Source organism: Mastomys coucha, unplaced genomic scaffold (genome assembly GCF_008632895.1).
Source record: "Mastomys coucha isolate ucsf_1 unplaced genomic scaffold, UCSF_Mcou_1 pScaffold20, whole genome shotgun sequence".
Lineage (NCBI taxonomy): Eukaryota > Metazoa > Chordata > Mammalia > Rodentia > Muridae > Mastomys > Mastomys coucha.
The window spans coordinates 119864306-119881795 of record NW_022196903.1 but is presented as its reverse complement, the minus strand read 5'-3'; the positions used below and the strand labels follow the sequence as shown (position 1 = coordinate 119881795).

Genomic DNA, 17490 nt, shown 5'->3' with positions numbered 1-17490 from the left:
TTTTTGTCCTGATTAAACTAGTACCTAAGGGGGTTGGAGAGATGACTCATCAGTTAGGAGCACTTGCTGTTATTACAGAGGACCCAGGTTCAACTTCCAGCACATACACAGTGACTCACAACCATCTGTAACTCCAGTTCCAGGTGACTGGACACCCTCTTTTGACCTCTTCAGGTACTAACCAAGCACATGGTAGATACACACACACACACAGGCAAAATACCCACACACATAAAAGTTAAAAAAAAAAAATTAAGCACCTCCTCAAACCCTTCACCTAAAGGAGTAGCCCTCAGAAGTTCAGAAGGCCATGAGAAGACAGGATTCGTGACTTGTTATCATAGCACGAGGCCAGTAGTTACACAAGAAACTCACTCCCAGAAACAAACTCCAGAATATATTGATGTAGATGGGATATGGACCTAGTGGGACAGGCAGCAGTAACAGAATTCAAAAAGTCCTATATACCAGCAAAGTGGCTGTCTGGGCAACATGCCTTAGTGAATGAATGCACTGTCTAGGAGATACATGAACCAAGACAGAAAACTGGGTTTTCTATTACACTATATTATCATAAATGGGCATTGCACTCAGGGTAGATTCTAAAAACCTAAAACTGAAATTAACTCTCAATTTAGATTTTAGTGAGACAAATGTCTTCTATCTCCAAGCCACACCCACACATCTTTGGATCAGGCTTAAGGGTGAACTACTGGAGTTTTTGTTTGTTTGTTTGTTTTATTTTCTGATTTTTTGAGACAATATCTTGCTACATAGTCCAGGCTGGTCTCAAAACTCTTGGCAATCCTCCTGTCTCAGCTTACTGAAGGTTAAGACTACAGGTGTGTGGAACCAAGCCTAAAGCGTCAATATGTCACGGTAGGTTTCCACTCAATGTCTTCAAAGTTAGATACAAGATCTTCCAAGTTTATGCACCAGTAGAAAAGACTACAAGATTATTCTTTACTTCTCATGTATGTGCCTCTGAGGTATTTGAAACATTTTTATAAATACATTTTATAGCAATTATAGAGGGCAAGCACGCGGCTTTGTTTCATTTGTTTGTTTGTTTTTTTTTGGGGGGGGGTGTCAAGATCTCACTATGTAGGCCCAGCAGGGCTTGACCTCACAAAGATCCAACTGCCTTTGCCTCCTTCCTGATTGTTGGGATTAAAGGTCTTGGGCCATCATATCTAGCTTGTTTTTTACTTTTAGCATTAAAATAATACTAGGCTATTATAACTAGTTTGGAAAATGATTTGGTCATATCTGTCAAAGCTAACCAACAATATACCCCAATATCCAATAGCTTTGTCTCTTAAGTTCATTTATAATTGAATGGTCAAAAGAGATGTGTAAAAGTGTTCATAGCAGCTTTACTGGTAATAACCAGAGATTCAGAACCCTGCACAACTCACACCTCTACATCCTGGGCTATGCTACCTGAGTTTGTAGAATAAACTTTTTGACCTTGAGTGGATGTTTAAATTTAACAAAAGGAAAATCTAGAAGCCACCCAAATGTCCCTAAATAGTAAAATGGCTAACTAACTGTAGTTGAGCCGTATCATGTTATATATAAAAAATGAGAAAGAGTCCACAAGCACAACTCAAAGACAAGGGTGCGCTCACGAACCTCATACTGAGTGAAAGGCGCAAGAGCCAAGACACTACTAAAACAAACCTTGGAAGTCAGACTCAAGTTGTCAGGCTTGGCAGCAGGCACTTTCTATCCAGTAAGCTCTCTCCAGCGCTTAGCCCACACTTTTAAGTGAAAATCAGGGATACTCTCAAACAGGAGGTATAAGTAGCTGAGAGTACATGGGCATCTTCTAGGGTACAGGAAACCTTCTGTTCTGTGTCTGATTTGGGCATGAATTACAGGGATGTTCAGTCTGTGAAAATCTGAATGGACTCTTTGTATATACTAGGTATATGTATATCTTTATTTCTAATTGCAATTACAAAAGCCACAGCCCAAAAGGGTTCCAGGAGTTAAGAGTGAGCACAAAGCCAAGTGGGGACTCGGGCTGACTTTAGTCAGGCTTACTCCAATTGGACAGTGTCTTTAGGTCACAGACAGATAAAAGCCATATGCTCCCCTCCCCCCACTGCCCAAGGCCCATTTTCTTTCATTTCCTCTTTCTTTCTAAGCTCCAAACAATTCCATAGTTTTCTTGTCTGTTGTGGTATCAGAGACTATTTCAGACCTCACTCACTACTTTGACACCTTAAAGTGCAGCAGCTACATCCAGAGATCTTGTTTGTTTGATGGAGAGAAACAGCATCTGAAAACACTTTGGGGTCCTTGCACAAAACCTACAACGCACACCTCTATATCCTGGGTGTGTGTTAAATAAAAATAAACTTCACGACCTTGAGGATGTTTAAATACAGCAGATGGGAGGCCTGTGGCTCAATCTACTTTTGTGAATTAAATTGGACACTTCCGAAATGAACTTAATGTCCTGCAGCTGGCTGTCCCAATTGGAAGGGCAGCTTTTGTAACACCGTGGGAGAGGGAGCGCTGTAGTATCAGATGTCTGGAAGTCAATCTGAACTGAGTGACTTTTGGAAACAGTGTTTTTGAGGTTGTTTCCCACCTACGTATAACCATTTTTATAAGCTGGTTAACCAAGAACCCAGCTGCAGGAATGTCTGGATGTTTCCTTGTGGCAGAGATCCATCACAGTTGTCACTCCCTAAAGACCCTTTTATAGATGACTAGTTAGTTAGTAACTAGCAAGTTAGTAAAGATCCCTAAAACATTCTCCACATAACTGAGATTCTACAAAGCTTGGTCCATTTCTCCTGATTCCACCCCGGGGAGAGTGAGGCTGCAGGAGAGAGAACTGAGATGCAGGGACGTGTAGGGTAACCACCACAGGATGGGAACAACCCTCTTGACTAAAACAGCAGTAACGTGCTTGCTGAGCAAAGACCCCAGCCTTCAGTGCAGGCTGGAAATCACCTAGCATCATCCTCACTTAAATGGAACTGATTATGATAGTGTTTATACAGGTTGTAAGGTTAAAATAAGGCCTTTGTAATATCGTCAATCTGGGGTACTCCCTTCTAAAATACAGCATTCGCACACATTTTTATTTTGGTAATAATTTTTGGTCATTGTACTGGATAGTCACAGGCTAACGTCATTTGAGAACCTCAATTAAGAAAACGCCTCCATAAAAATCAAGCTGTACTCACACCTGTAGGGCATGTTCTTATTTAGTGATTTATGGGGGGAGGGAGCAGCCCATATTGGGGGGCTGCTGGGTCTGGGTTCTATAAATATAGGCTGAGTAAGCCAGAGGGAGTGAGCCAGTAGGCAGCACCCCTCCACAGGCTCTGCATCAGCTCCTACCTCCAAGTTCCTGCCTGGTCTGAGATCCCCTCCTGACTTCCTTTGATGATGAACAGTACTGGGGAAGTGTAAGCCGAAAAGATACTTTCTTCTGAACTGGTAACGGTGCTTCATCACAGCAACTGTACCCTTCACAAGAACAGGCTTCAACAGTCAAGCTTCCTTTCTGCTATCAAATCTGCAGAGCAGACAACTTGTATAAAGGCCTTTGCTTAGAGTCGTGGTGTGCATGTGCAATCTTGGTACTCTGGAGGCAGAAGCAGGTTTGAGGCCTCATGATGAGTTTAAGGCCAGCCTGGGCTATATTGAGTACCAGGCCAGCCAAGGCCAAACGTGTCTCAAATAAATAAGTAAAAATATATAAATAAATACCCACACTTCCTTAGCCCTCCCCCAAATAAAGCAAGTGTCCAGTGAGAGGCCTGCCTGGCAACTCTGTATGTAGTTGTTCTGAGGAGGGCTGATTTCTGTACAGGACCCCCAGAAAGGACTTCGTAGACAGGAGGACCACAGAAAGGACTTTGTAGACAGGGGGACCCCCAGAAAGGACTTTGTAGACAGGGGGACTCCCAGAAAGGACTTTGTAGACAGGGGGACTCCCAGAAAGGACTTTGTAGATACAGGGCTGCAGCTCATTTGAAGTTGAGACTACAACATATTCCCTATACTTAGTTTTCTCATGAGTGAGGGAAGGCAGCAGAGGGGAAGCAACCACAGAAACTGCGTGTAACTAACAAGGCCAAGTGAATCACAGCAGCTAGTGAAGTAGACGAATGATTGTGCCGCATCCTGACTGTATAGACCACTACCTGTACCATCAAAAACAGCCTCGAGAAAACCCTGAGCTGAAGCTGCCTTTTTCTCGCTGCCTACTAACATACATTCAGAAAGTGGAAACTAATCTTAGCACTGGCCAGAGCCAAGTGTAACTGTGAAGATAAATCTATAGCTTCTTACAGTAAAACCGGAGAAGGAAGGGGAAGCAGAGGTGAAGTGTGGGTAGAAGAAACTCAAGAAGAGGAAGACCAAAGCATGGATGCTTCGTTCCTTCTTAGAAGGGGGAACAAAATACCCATGGAAGGAGTTGCAGAGACAAAGTATGGAGCAGAGACTGAAAGGACAATCCAGAGACTGTTCCACCTGGGAATCCTTTCGTATTCAATTATCAAACCCAGATGTGATTGTGGATGCCAGCAAGTGCTGGCTGATAGGAGCCTGATATAGCTGTCTCCTGAGAGGCTCTGACAGTGCCCGACAAATACAGAAGTAGAGACTCACAACCATCCATTGGACTGAGCATATGGTCCCCAATGAAGGAGCTAGAGAAAGGACTCAAGGAGTTGAAGGGTTTGTAGCCCCTTAGGATGAACAATATGAACTAACTAGTACCCTCAGAGTTCCCAGGGACTAAACCATCAACCAAAGAGCACACATGGTGGGACTCATGGTTACAGCTGCATATGTAGCAGAGGATGGCCTAGTCAGTCATCAATGGGAGGAGAGGCCCTTAGTCCTGTGAAGGTTATGCCCCAGTGTAGGGGAATGCTAGGGCCAGGAAGTGGGAGAGGGTGGGCTGGTGAGCTGGGGGGAGGGGAGAGGAAACAGGTTTTGTTTTTTGTTTTGGTTTTGTTTTTGATATTTTTTTGGAGGGGTAATCAGGAGAAGAGATATCATTGAAATGTAAATAAAGAAAATATCTAAAAAAAACTAGTACTGATATATTATTTTAAAATGTACAGTTAATATGTTTGAAGTTATTTTAAATTTATACTGAGACAAATGTATGTATTTTCAGTATTGCTGTAAACAAGCATCTACATAAGACTGTTTAACTGATTGTTGTTTTATATCAAACAATTTTAATAGTGCTAATTTTTATTGTTACAATATTTTATAAATTTTAAAGAATATGACAAAATAAAAAAAACAAAAGGTATTGCAGGTATTGAAGAGGGGTCTCTGGGAGGAGCTGGGGTACAAAAGGGAAACAAGAATGTGATGTAATTCTATTTACTTAAAATATGTTTTTAAATATTAACAAATTCAGACAAATTGTAATCATGTATCTTTTCTCATCATAATGCAATAAAACTTAAATCAATAAGAAAAAAAGAGGCAGGGAGACACATTTCTTATCGAAGTAGAAGATTCTCTGGAACCTCATTTACTGATATCAAGCAGCACTATAACTTTCTAAGCATTATTCATTGTTTTATGTCACTCACTCAATTTAACTGACCAAACAGGAGATACAAAGGGCCAGCAGTTAAAAGCAAAGGACTACTTTAAGATGTAGGGTGTTAACAGGATTGCTATGGAACGCGTTGAATAAAGGTCAGTGTTTCCTGCTTACCTCTGACATATCATGCACCAGCAAGAGAGGGAGGCTTATTGTTGTGATATCGTGGGTACAGCACACCTTGAGTATATTTCGGAGTCCCATAATAGCGGGGTCCCGAGCAGTGATACTTCCGGACTTCACATTGTCGTCCACACAGAGATGGAAAGCAACATGGATTTCCGAGAGATTAGAATGACGTGTAATATAAAATTCTCCTGGGAACAAGAAATGCAGCCATGATTCTCAAGTGTATGAGTCACTCTCATCCACAGCTTTATAAATAAGCACGGGGACGGGGGACAGTGTGTTGATATCGTTATCAGGAAGCCACAGCACTGGAAATACTCTTCCTTGCTCTCAAAGACAATTAAAATAAGAGGTAAGAGCTAGTTTGTCAAGAGGATCACAAAGTGGTATGAAGTGACCCTGGACTATAGGTAAATGAGTTTATAATCTCTATTCAACATAAGCACTTAAAATATCAAGTTTAACATGTGGAAATGTGACCTGGCTGCCTGCCTTCCTGTGTCTCTATTGCTCTCTCACATCTCAGCTGATTGGTCAATCTCTGCACATCAATTTCACCAGTCAGAAATGGCAACTGCACTTCACCCCTTCTACAAGTCTATCCCCACCCACTCCTGCACTGCTCCAAAGTGGTTACCATACACTGGCTATCACTCCCTCACGTAAACACATCCGGTAGCTGAAACGCCAGCTCTTCACTATGACCTACAAGGGCTAGCATAGTTCACACAAGGCCTTTCTCTTCAACACTCGCTTGCCTCACCTCTTCTTTGCTCAGTTCTTCAAACACGTGTAGCTTTTTCCCAATTCAGGCTGATCCTACAAGGCTTTTCTGAAGATTCTTGCATGGCTGACTCCAGCAGCCACACCTCAGATCCTGATACAGGAGTCCTCCACCTCTCACACATTCCTTACTACCATTCTATTTCATTTTTTTCTTCACAATGGCATCCTATATTTACATAAATTATGTTAGAGAGAGTACTGTTTGTGGTTCATAGCCAATGAGAGCTTTTTCTATCTTAGTAGTCCAACTCTAGCATACGGACAGTTCTTGATAAAGATTTTCTGAATGCATGAGTGTTTCAGACGAACTGCTGGGCTAGTGTTTCTAAAACTGTAAAATCCAGGCTTCTATAATCATTATTTTTATTATGCAGAATTAATATTTTAGTTTTTGAACCTAACACATTTGTATTTGGAAGGTCTTAGGGCCCTGCCAAGACCCAGGGCAGAACAATGGCACAACTATGCAGTCTCTGGACTGGTGAAGGGAACACACGTGGCGCTCAGGACAAGGGGCAGGTTAGTTTCTCAAAGGAACAACAGGCCGAGTCTTACAGGCCTGACAACAACTACAGCAACCATCTGGTCAAATAAACCTACAAGGGCTCTCACTGGTGTGCTACAGAAGAAAGCAACTTCAGTGATGGTGAGAACGCAGGGTCGCTTGAGCAGACGCCAATCTAAAGGGGTCTTAATGCACAACATGAAGATAGTCTCCCTTGCAGTACATAACTTCACCTTGGGAAATAACCCACTGAGCAGTGAACACCATTGCTTTATAACTGTCCTAACACTCAAACAAAGGAGAAATATCTTGCTGGTTCCTGTCACATCCAGATGTCAGGCAACATTTGTCTTGTCTTGTCATTATCGAGAACAGGCTACGTACTGACTCCATTAGAGGTTACTCATGCTATATGGAAGCATGGTTTAAAACATTCTAAGGTAAGTATATTCCGGAGCACAGTACTAACACCCTAAATTGATGAGCAGCCATTATTCATTATGAGGTTGGTAGAATTTTTTAAGTATATATTTATATCTGCATATTTTATTTGCTTTTCACGCAAATTTTCCAATTTTGCAGGGGCATAAAAATTCAAGTATCAAAACAGTTGTGAACAAGTTGTAAATTGCCTTGTTTGTATAAATGAAATTTATCTTCATAAAAGTTACAAGTCAGTGGCTTAATACTACAAAATAGGTCCCTCTATCTGGCTACTTACTAACCTCATGTTTTAAATTTCATTTTCCTTTAATAAAGTTGATGGTATTTTGTTCATTAAAATCCATGGCCTGGCCTGCCACCTGAGGCCATGCTGATGTCCGCGGCCTGTGCTATTGCCAGCTACCACGTGGGAAGTCCATGAACCATGCCGCCATGCCGCCACTGACTGTAAGGCCTCAGAAGCTTCTTTGCTGTGGTTTTGATGACCGCAGACTCACAGTTGGGAAAGGGAGATACAGAAGGTTTCTATGACACTCCTTCCCCACGCACCCCCCCATGTCTGGACTGGAAGCCATTAAAGATGCTGAAGTGTAGCTTTTTACAGCTGACTGCTTCTGGTGGGGGTGAGAATTCGCATGGGGAAGGACTCAGCTTTCTTTAAGGGGATGGCCACTAGGAGTTTGATCATGCTCCAGTGGGTATATGGGCAACATGGAATGGATTTGGTATTTTTCCCCCTTTTTTCCTCCTCTTCTTTTATTTTTGGGGAGGTCACAAGGGTAGGGGTTGGACCTGGGAGAACTGGGACGTGAGTGTGATCAAAGTACATTGTGTGAAATTCCCAAATAATCAATAAAAATATTTTGTTATAAAAAACTAAAATGAGGTAATTTCAGGAATACAGAAAGAGAAGACAGATGTACTTGTTTTCAATATTTATATGAGATAGTAAATGTGTTTGGGGAAAAAATTTTTATTGAAGTACTTTGGCCAGGTGAGAGGGCTCAGTGGGTAAAGGTGTTTGCTGCCAGCACTGATAGTATGAATTGGATCCCCAGAACCACACAGGGGAGACGAGAACTAATCTCCACAAGTTATGCTCTGGTCTTTACATGTGCACACACATCTAAACAAGTGTAATAAAAATATAACGTGCTTTCGACTTTAGCATCTTTAGTTACCAGTATGTCTAAGCTGTACTTAAGGATGCCTATCGCGGGGCCCAAGCAAGAACTTTTTTTTAAAAACAAACAGGCAAACAAACTATTAAAAGAACACAAAGAACGGGGATAGAGGTATAAAATAAGCCAGACAAAGAGAAGTAGAAAGGAGATCCTGTGCTGGAGTGAGGCTTGTCAGAATGGAGCAGATCGCACAAGGCAGTGACTTCCTGGGCCCCAGATGTGTCTGCCTGCCTCATCTCAGTGGAAGGACCTCCCAGCACTGGGCTTGGGCTGTGGGCCAGCAGTGAGCAAAGACAACTTAGTGAGCCAGTCAGGTGCTCCTAATCCCCAATCTGGCACTGCTTTGTCCGTCCTTGAATGACTTGCCTCTGGGTCTCATTTTACCCATTAATAAAATGGGGGCCAGTCCAGGTGCTGGCGGTAGTAACAAATTACTGAGATACCGTGGAGAAGGGTCCAGGTTGGAAGTGGAGGAGATCCACTGCTCTCCAGCAGTCTTTGGCTAGGTGAGACTGCAGACTTACTTCGACTTTCTCACCTGGCACTTTGCACAGAAAATGTGGGAATCAGGCTAACTGCTTGTTCTATGAGGCTGCGGTTTGAACGGCATGGCATAAGCTGTTGAGTACCAAGATCATCATAAAGAATCAACTATTTGTGGGTTTAGGGGAAAGACATAGGCTAAAAATATTGTATAAAAAACTTAAAAAGGTAATGCAATACACCTGGTTTTCTTCATGATTTAAAATAAGTTTTGATGGAAGATATTTCCATCTCCTGTCATTATGCTGGGTATGGCAATCAGATGCTGTCAGTGCATGTGGCAGGCGATTTAACCCTCTGCCCACCCAGACTAAAGGCACACCATCCCTTGTTTACTTGTAACAATGATACTGACTCATAGGCTTTTTTAAAGGAAGGAAGGACATAAATTGAACTCGAGATTCAGGCACTTCCACAGCAGTAACGGCCACCATACTCCTAGAAAGCCAGTGTGATGACTCAAGTCATGGGTCTACAAAGAATAATAGACAGTCTCCTGTTCCACAGGGGAGGAAACGGCTTGTGGTGAGTCTAACATTATCCACGAAGGCAGGCGATGTGAAGGTGGGAGGAAACTTGGGCTCATGACCACGACCCACACACGGGCTATGCCTTCTAAGATGAGTGCAGAAGTGGAAATGACTTTCCCTTAAATTAGTGACGTGGTCTGCGTGTTCAAGGTCTGAGGAAGGAAGTGTGAGAAACTACCGAAAAGAGAACAGAAAACGATCAAGGAAGGGCTATTTCTGAAACTATAAAACTTACCACTGTTCAAGAGTTCACATTTACAAAGCACACAGGGCTTCTGTTTGGTGCCTAAGGACCAGTGAGTGAGTTCAACTACAGGAAGACTGAGAGCTTGAGCTCCCGTGTTAAATGTGTCCAATAGCAACAGGGGAAAGACACAGGCAGGAGGGTGCGAAGGGAGATGTGAGCCTGCATCAAAGGGCCCTGCCACAGTCTAACCACGTTCATCTCCATGCGCCACTGCTTATATTTTAGAGTAAAAAATACCTCTTGGCTCATTCCTTAGTAACTAAGAAACAATGTATGGGGGAAAGTTAAAAATATAAAATCATGAAACCTACATATAACTTTGCAGGTTTTCTGTGTGGACCTAGAAGTCATTACTAATATACAAGTGAGGCTTTGCGCTGGAGAACCTCTGTAAATTATATGGATCATATGGATGTAAGTGATGTTTCAAAGGCACATATGGCTCAAGATTTTATAAACGAGCACCATAAGAACACATTTCAAATCTACTATTTTAGTGTGTCTGACTATAAGAAAGTAAGAATTTAAAACAAAATAATACTTACCAGGTAAAATATTTAAATAGTTTCTCTCAGCATTCTTAGATTTATCATCACTTCCTCCATTTTGGTTTCCAGAATCTATTCATAAAGAAAATATAACACAAAGGAACATTGCCACATATGAAAATACCTTACCCCTACTCTTTCAAAATGACCACACCGCAAATGTGTACTATGTGCCTCTATATTCCTGCCACTCTGCCCCATGCTTCACATGGGACTTACACACTCGCAGGCGCTGCGACCTTGCTCCTGCCCTCCTCTGCTGCAAACACTAAGCAAGTGCACTATAATTATCTACATCTCTTAATTTTATATGGAGAAGAAAGGTTTCAGTAAGCTGCTATCTAAGCAGGGATCAGAGATAAGAGGTGGGGCCAGCCTTGACCCCACGTGGTTCGACTACACTGCACTTACCAACACTCTAGTTCTCTCCTGAGAGGTCAGGGCATTAAGCTAGCTGAACATAAAATAACTTCATTAGATAGCTGTGGTGCGGCCATCTTTATTTTTAGACTCTGACTCACTGTTGTTGCTATAACCTGCTCTGGACTAGATAGACAAGCTAGCAACACCAAGAATCATTTTATATTCAGCACATTCCTTAAATTTACGGTCTCATTGACACTATATACAACAGATTTCAAGCAGATGTATGATACTGCTTCATACATCAATTTCAGGCAATCAAAAATTACTATTTTTTTTGAGGCATGGTATTTTCTTGAAAGGATAAATGTTGTTTTAACGAGAGACATTTTGATTGAGCATACATTATTAAGACTGAACACATTATTTACATATATGCACATTTTTAATAGAAAATACACCTTGATGTTATAAGAATTCTCTTGTGAAAAATACAAAATGTGTACTACTTTTTAAGCAGCCATCCTTTGGAGGCGATCTACTTATACCAGTTAAATTAAAAACTATTTTGCAATCTATTTTGAAATGCCATCCCATATTAGAAAATAGCCAGCCCTTCAAGTTACTAAACAGTACACATTAAAACATTAACTCTAAAACACTATCTGAATACACTAAGCATAGTGTTGCCTAGTAACTACGTTGACAAACTGACTTACACCAGTATGTCTTCTAAACACACCTTTTATGAACTAGTAGAGAAAGTATGAGCACATGGGTGAACAGAAGGCTCTGAGCTGTTTGGATGCGTATTTCATGCAACAGAGAAGAACCTGGCAACTGACATGCTGCAAATAAGCAGTGGGCTATAGCACAGACTACAGGGAGCAAACTCTCCAATTCTGCTCACCCCGGGAATGAACAAACTCCCTATCAAAGAAACAGTCCCAGGGGATAGCACACCAAATGGCTGTTCAGTGCCAAACAGTCAGCCCCCAAACGTGCACACGGTGACACTGCATGGACTCAACAGGTTACATTTGGGAATAAAGATATACATACAAATACAATACACACATGCAATAACAACTCATGAAGAAAAGAGACCACAAATTTGAAGGATAGAGGGCAGGTTATATGGAAGGGAAGAAAGAAAACGAAGAAACATAATTAAAATACAATCTCAAAACAAACAGAAAAGGGAAAAAGAAACAAGAGAGTAGAGCTCACAGTCTATTCTTCTGTCCATGTTTTTATGAAGTCATGTGTTCCTTAGCAATCCAAAGAGGTGATATTTATTAAAAATATGATGTTCATATATCAGTTTTACCATAAACTGTGGAAGTACAATGGACATAACAACCACAGTAAAAAATGAATGAAACACCTTAGAATGAACAAGTATTGTGTATCAGGATGCAGGCGTGATGAACAAATGTGCAGCCGTGTGCAGAAAAAGAAGTTTCTCAGCAGTTTCTCCCCCAGACTTTCCATAACATACAAGTGCCTTTAAGAGGCTGAAGGGTCACAAGTTTCAAGGCTAGCCTAGGCTACACAGTGAGTTATGGGAAGGCTGGGGATATATTCAGACCCCATCTTAAAACAAACAAACAGAAAAAGAAAGTTGTCTTTTATAAAGCGCCTCATTGTACTGACTCATTCAAATCACAACACAGTTGCTTTCACAAGAACAAAATACGACGTCACACATATGCCGCCTTAAGTGTAGGTGGTTTAAAAACTTCCTGTGATGTACTGCATGCTATTGCTCACAGACTTAAAATCCTCCTCCTCTGCCCACACTTATGATCTCCACCTTCATGCATTCTGCCACTACTACTGAGATTAAAAATTCTTGGAAGGGGGGCTGGCGAGATGGCTCAGCGGGTAAGAGTGCTGACTGCTCCTCCGAAGGTCCTGAGTTCGGATCCCAGCAACCACATGGTGGCTCACAACCACCCATAATGAGATCAGATGCCCTCTTCTGGTGCATTTGAAGACAGCTGCAGCAAATTACACAAGAGCGAGCAGGGTCGGCAGAGGTCCTGAGTTCAGTTCCCAGCAGCCATACACATGATGGCTCACAGCCATCTGTACAGCTACAGTGTACTCATACACATAAAATAAATAAAATAAATCTTTAAAAAAAATTCTTGGAAGGAGCTGGAAGGAGCAAAGAGATGGGAAAAGTGATATAATCACCTAACTAAAATGCATTAAAATTTAAAACATATATGGGAAAATATTTCTGACCACATCATCACTAGCTTGGGAGGTGGAGGCGAGGATAACAGGGTAAGAAGACACCGTGAACATACTGGTGTCCTGGTCCTGGGCTTGGCCTGAAATGTAATGTTGCTACAGCAGAGCCACAATTATTTATTGTTATTTATGTACTACTGGGACTGACTAGTACCAGGTACCTGAATGCATTACTACCCAACAGCAAAAGGCACAGAGGGGCTTCTGGACTGAGGAGAGGGCCTCCAGGGCAGGCTCTCAGTGCAATGCTTATAGAACCATGTGCATGGAAAGTGTCACTGTGTAAAAAGGAGAACTAGACACACATGCTTCTGTACACACAAACACATCTGGAAGGCACAGGCAGGCAGGACAGGAAGGAGGGGCAGCAGTCTCCTTCCATCCCAGTTTTCCTTTCTGTGGTCTCAGTTATCCACCATCAGCTGTGGTTCAGAAACATCAAACAATTCCAGAGATAAGAGCCCATAAGTCTTCAACTGCATGCTAATTCAAGTAACAAGAAACTGTCACACCACCCTATTCTGTTCCATTCAGGATGTAACTCATCCAGTGTATTCACAGCGTGTATTCTATCTGCTGTGCCTTACAGCTTGAGACCAGTGATGCTGACAATTCAGATGTGACAAAGAGAAGCCACTTAAGTGTGTCCCTTAAGTGAAAGGTGAAAACTGACAAGTTATGTACACGTAGTAAAAACTAGGGTGGATGCAGGTTCAGTTCTGCCTGTAGGACTAGGGTGGATGCAGGTTCAGTTCTGCCTGTAGGACTAGGGTGGATGCAGGGTCAGTTCTGTCTGTAGGACTAGGGTGGATGCAGGTTCAGTTCTGTCTGTAGGACTAGGGTGGATGCAGGTTCAGTTCTGTCTGTAGGACTAGGGTGGATGCAGGTTCAGTTCTGCCTGTAGGTTATACTGCCCGTAGGACTAGGGTGGATGCAGGTTCAGTTCTGCCCGTAGGTTATACTGCCTGTAGGTTTCAGCACCTCCTGGTGCTCCTGGAGCACCATCCAGAAGGAAGACGCTTACCTAGGTCAGTCTGGAACCACTGAACTAGCAGAACAGAGTAGCAGCTAACATGGGACAAGGGAGGGGAAAACACTGAGATATCAGTCAAGGGACATGAAGTTTGTTCTACAGGTTGAGTCCATTTCAGAGAGCTGATGCATAGAAATGATGTCTGGCCCACTACATATGTGGCTGCATGTTCTCGGCACAGGGAACCAAGCAGAAGCTTCCGGGGTAACAGACATTTGGCTTAGTTTGGGGTGGTTAGTGTGGCTATGATTTGAGGACACAGCATCCTTCATTGGCTTATGATTTAAATACTAGCTTCAGACATTGGGGCAGAGGTAGAAGAAGAAGTAATTTAATTGTAAAGTATACTGCAGTAAGTTTGAAAATTTTCCAATAAAGTTCTAAGTAATTTGAAAGGACCTTGATTTGTACATAAATATAGGGAAAAACAGTCTTTCAACCGTATCAGTTCTCTCTCTCTCTCCCTGTCTCTCTCTGTCTCTGTCTCTTTGTCTCTGTCTGTCTATCTGTCTGTCTCTCTCTCTCTGTTTCTGTCTGTCTGTCTGTCTCTCTCTCTGTCTGTCTCTGTCTCTCTGTCTCTGTTTCTGTCTGTCTCTCTCTGTCTCTGTTTCTGTCTGTCTGTCTCTCTCTCTCTCTCTGTCTCTGTCTCTCTTTCTGTCTCTCAACCAAAAGTCAAAGAAGGCGCAGGACTGGGCACACCCATGGACTGTACATGCATGGCATGAGAAGGGGCTGCAGTTAATCCCTAGCACCATACGAGAATAAGAATAAGGAAAACCTCGTTTTTATTCCATTTTAACTCTGACTTCAATGCCCTTTATAGAAATGATTCTATCCATTAGAGATAGTGTGGATCAAAAGCAAACTTTTTGAAAGCTCTTACTTTAAGTATAGCATTGATATTTTAACATGGCTTTTACTAAAGATCTTGAAAGAAAAATCAAATGAAAAAAAAAGGAAGAAAGAGAGAAAGGAAAGGGAAAGAAAGAGAAAACTGGGGCGGGGCGGGGGGAGCCTAGCTTCTGAAGATGTTAAATTACGGTTCTTTTTGAATGTCCCACCGCTATGAACCCTGCGTGCTTTAGTGGTGTCAGGCAATGGGAGGCACAGGCTTTAAGGATGCTGCATCACTGACCGCGGGCCTCCTTGCACTTGCTCCTTCGCTGGGTTCTCGCGTACAGCGCCACCTGCTGGACAACCTCCAGTTGTTCCTCAATCCGCGGGAAGTGGAAGTCCGTGCATTCTTGGCAAACAGTGGCAAAATCTAAGGGATCCAAAGTATCATTCTAAGTGTAAACCATCAAAATTTTTTAAAAGTTTTTTTTAAAGATTTATTTATTTATTTTATGTGTATGAATACACTGTAGTTGTACAGATGGCCGTGAGCTATCATGTATGTGGCTGCTGGGAATTGAAATCAGGACAGCCCCGCTTGCTCCTGGCATAATACACTGTAGCTGTCTTCAGATGCACCAGAAGAGGGCTTCAGATGTCATTACGGGTGGTTGTGAGCCACCATGTGGTTGCTGGGATCGGAACTCAGGACCTTCGGAAAAGCAGTCAGTGCTCTTACCCGCTGAGCCATCTCTCCAGCCCAAACCATCAAATATTTATTATTTGCTTATGAAAATGAGATCTAAGAGGGAGAATGAAGTTGGTAAATATGATTTCTTGCTGTTTGTAATAACCATACATTAAATTAGGCGACAACAATTTCTACCAACACTTCACTCTCAGAAGTACATTCTAACACAACGGCAAGCCTTCTTTAAATGACAGACACTCTGGTTATGATCATCCCCAGCCTCTGCAGACAATAACAAGTGCTGGCTTGGTTTGACCTGGAAGACGTGGGAGACACTAGGTAAGATCACTCAGCAGGCCCTGGTCTAAAATTTAAAAAATGTATTTATAGTTGGATTATTATTTTTACTTGTCTGATACTCCTGCACTAGGAAAGCAGAGGCAGGAGGACTGCTTTGAGTTCAAGATCAGGATGGGATACAGGATGAGATTCTGTGGCAGCCGCAGTTTCAAGATTCCTCTATAAAAATGGAATTACCAAGAGAAATGTGATGAGATAAATATGGACGGTGCCTACTTACCTCTTTTGATGCCACTATATGAATTAATTCGATTATCTACTAGTAGAACCAGGCCACAGAGAGACGTGGAGTAAAGGGACAGTGCTGTCTGCAGCCGGTGGAGTTTCACGCCACTTCCCTGAGTTCTCTTATGCTTACAGAAGTCCAGCATGTCTGCCCTCAGCAGCCGCAGATTGTGCATGGTCTTCAACTGGGCTCCTAGAGGTGGACATCACAGAGAGACACTGAGGCAGCTACAGAAATCCTATCGCAGATGCAAGCATCTGTGGCAAGATTCTGGGTAGATCCATGTTCCCAGTAATAACTAAAAGTGGACTCTCCCATCTCCCATTTTAACAGTCATTATAATTTATCTACAAATATATAAGCTAAAACATAAATTCTAGCCTTTGTGGAGAGGGTCGTGAGTTGGGATCAGTTACAGGGGGCAGATTCTGTTCACTGCAGGCAGTGTGTCCGAAGCTCCTTGTAGCTGCTAGAGGAGTTCTCATACCCAGGTGAATGGTGAAGCTTTCCTCCAGCTTCCTCTGCTCCTCATAGATCCTTCCAGCGGCGTCGGCAGACTCTCTGAACTGGCTCGGCTGCACTTTAATTTCTTCACTGAAATTAAGACAATGATTGGTATACTCATTGTAGATTCATCAGAATTTTTGTTAGAGGAAAAGTAAGTTCACCATGAAATGAGAGAGAGCTGAACAGCTGACGCAGAGCTTAATTTATTCCTAAACTCATGTTAATCCATGGTGACAAGTAAGACCACAGCAGCAGCAGCTTCTGAAAGCCCCACTTGTCCTTCCACTTCCTCACAGTAAGCAATGCGGATTATTCTCTTCAGTCATTACAATATCAACTAACACATCTCCATTTAATATTTCCTAGTGGTTTAAAAATGATACGGGGATTAACCGAGGAACTAATATCTTTAAAAGCCATATCAGACATACTTAAAAATTCTCATGACAGGGCAAATTCTAAACAAAGTTATAAAACAGATGAGGTGACAGCAATGAAGAGTAAAAATTAAAAACTTGGGCTGTTGTCATGGCTCAGCAGGTAACAGCCCTTGCTTCACAAGGCTGACACAACATTAAGTTCGATGCTAGGACAGATTGTGGAAGGAGAAAAACAACTTCTGAAGTGAAGTTTCCGCTTCCTCTAGTTTCCGCTGTTCACTCATATACACCACCCACCCACACACACACACACACA

At 42.3% G+C, this 17490-nt stretch overlaps 1 protein-coding gene across 2 annotated transcripts in view; it reads right to left on the bottom strand.

The window, feature by feature from the left end:
• Positions 1-17490, bottom strand: part of CUNH12orf4 (chromosome unknown C12orf4 homolog) — a 42653-nt gene that overhangs the window by 7566 nt on the left and 17597 nt on the right. For both annotated transcript variants that reach the window (XM_031383505.1, XM_031383506.1), the window contains 5 exons: positions 16775-16881; positions 16282-16479; positions 15312-15440; positions 10516-10590; positions 5717-5919 (listed from right to left, as the gene is read on the bottom strand). In XM_031383505.1, the coding sequence (XP_031239365.1) occupies positions 5717-5919; positions 10516-10590; positions 15312-15440; positions 16282-16479; positions 16775-16881 (712 nt within the window). The remainder of the gene's footprint in view (positions 1-5716; positions 5920-10515; positions 10591-15311; positions 15441-16281; positions 16480-16774; positions 16882-17490) is intronic.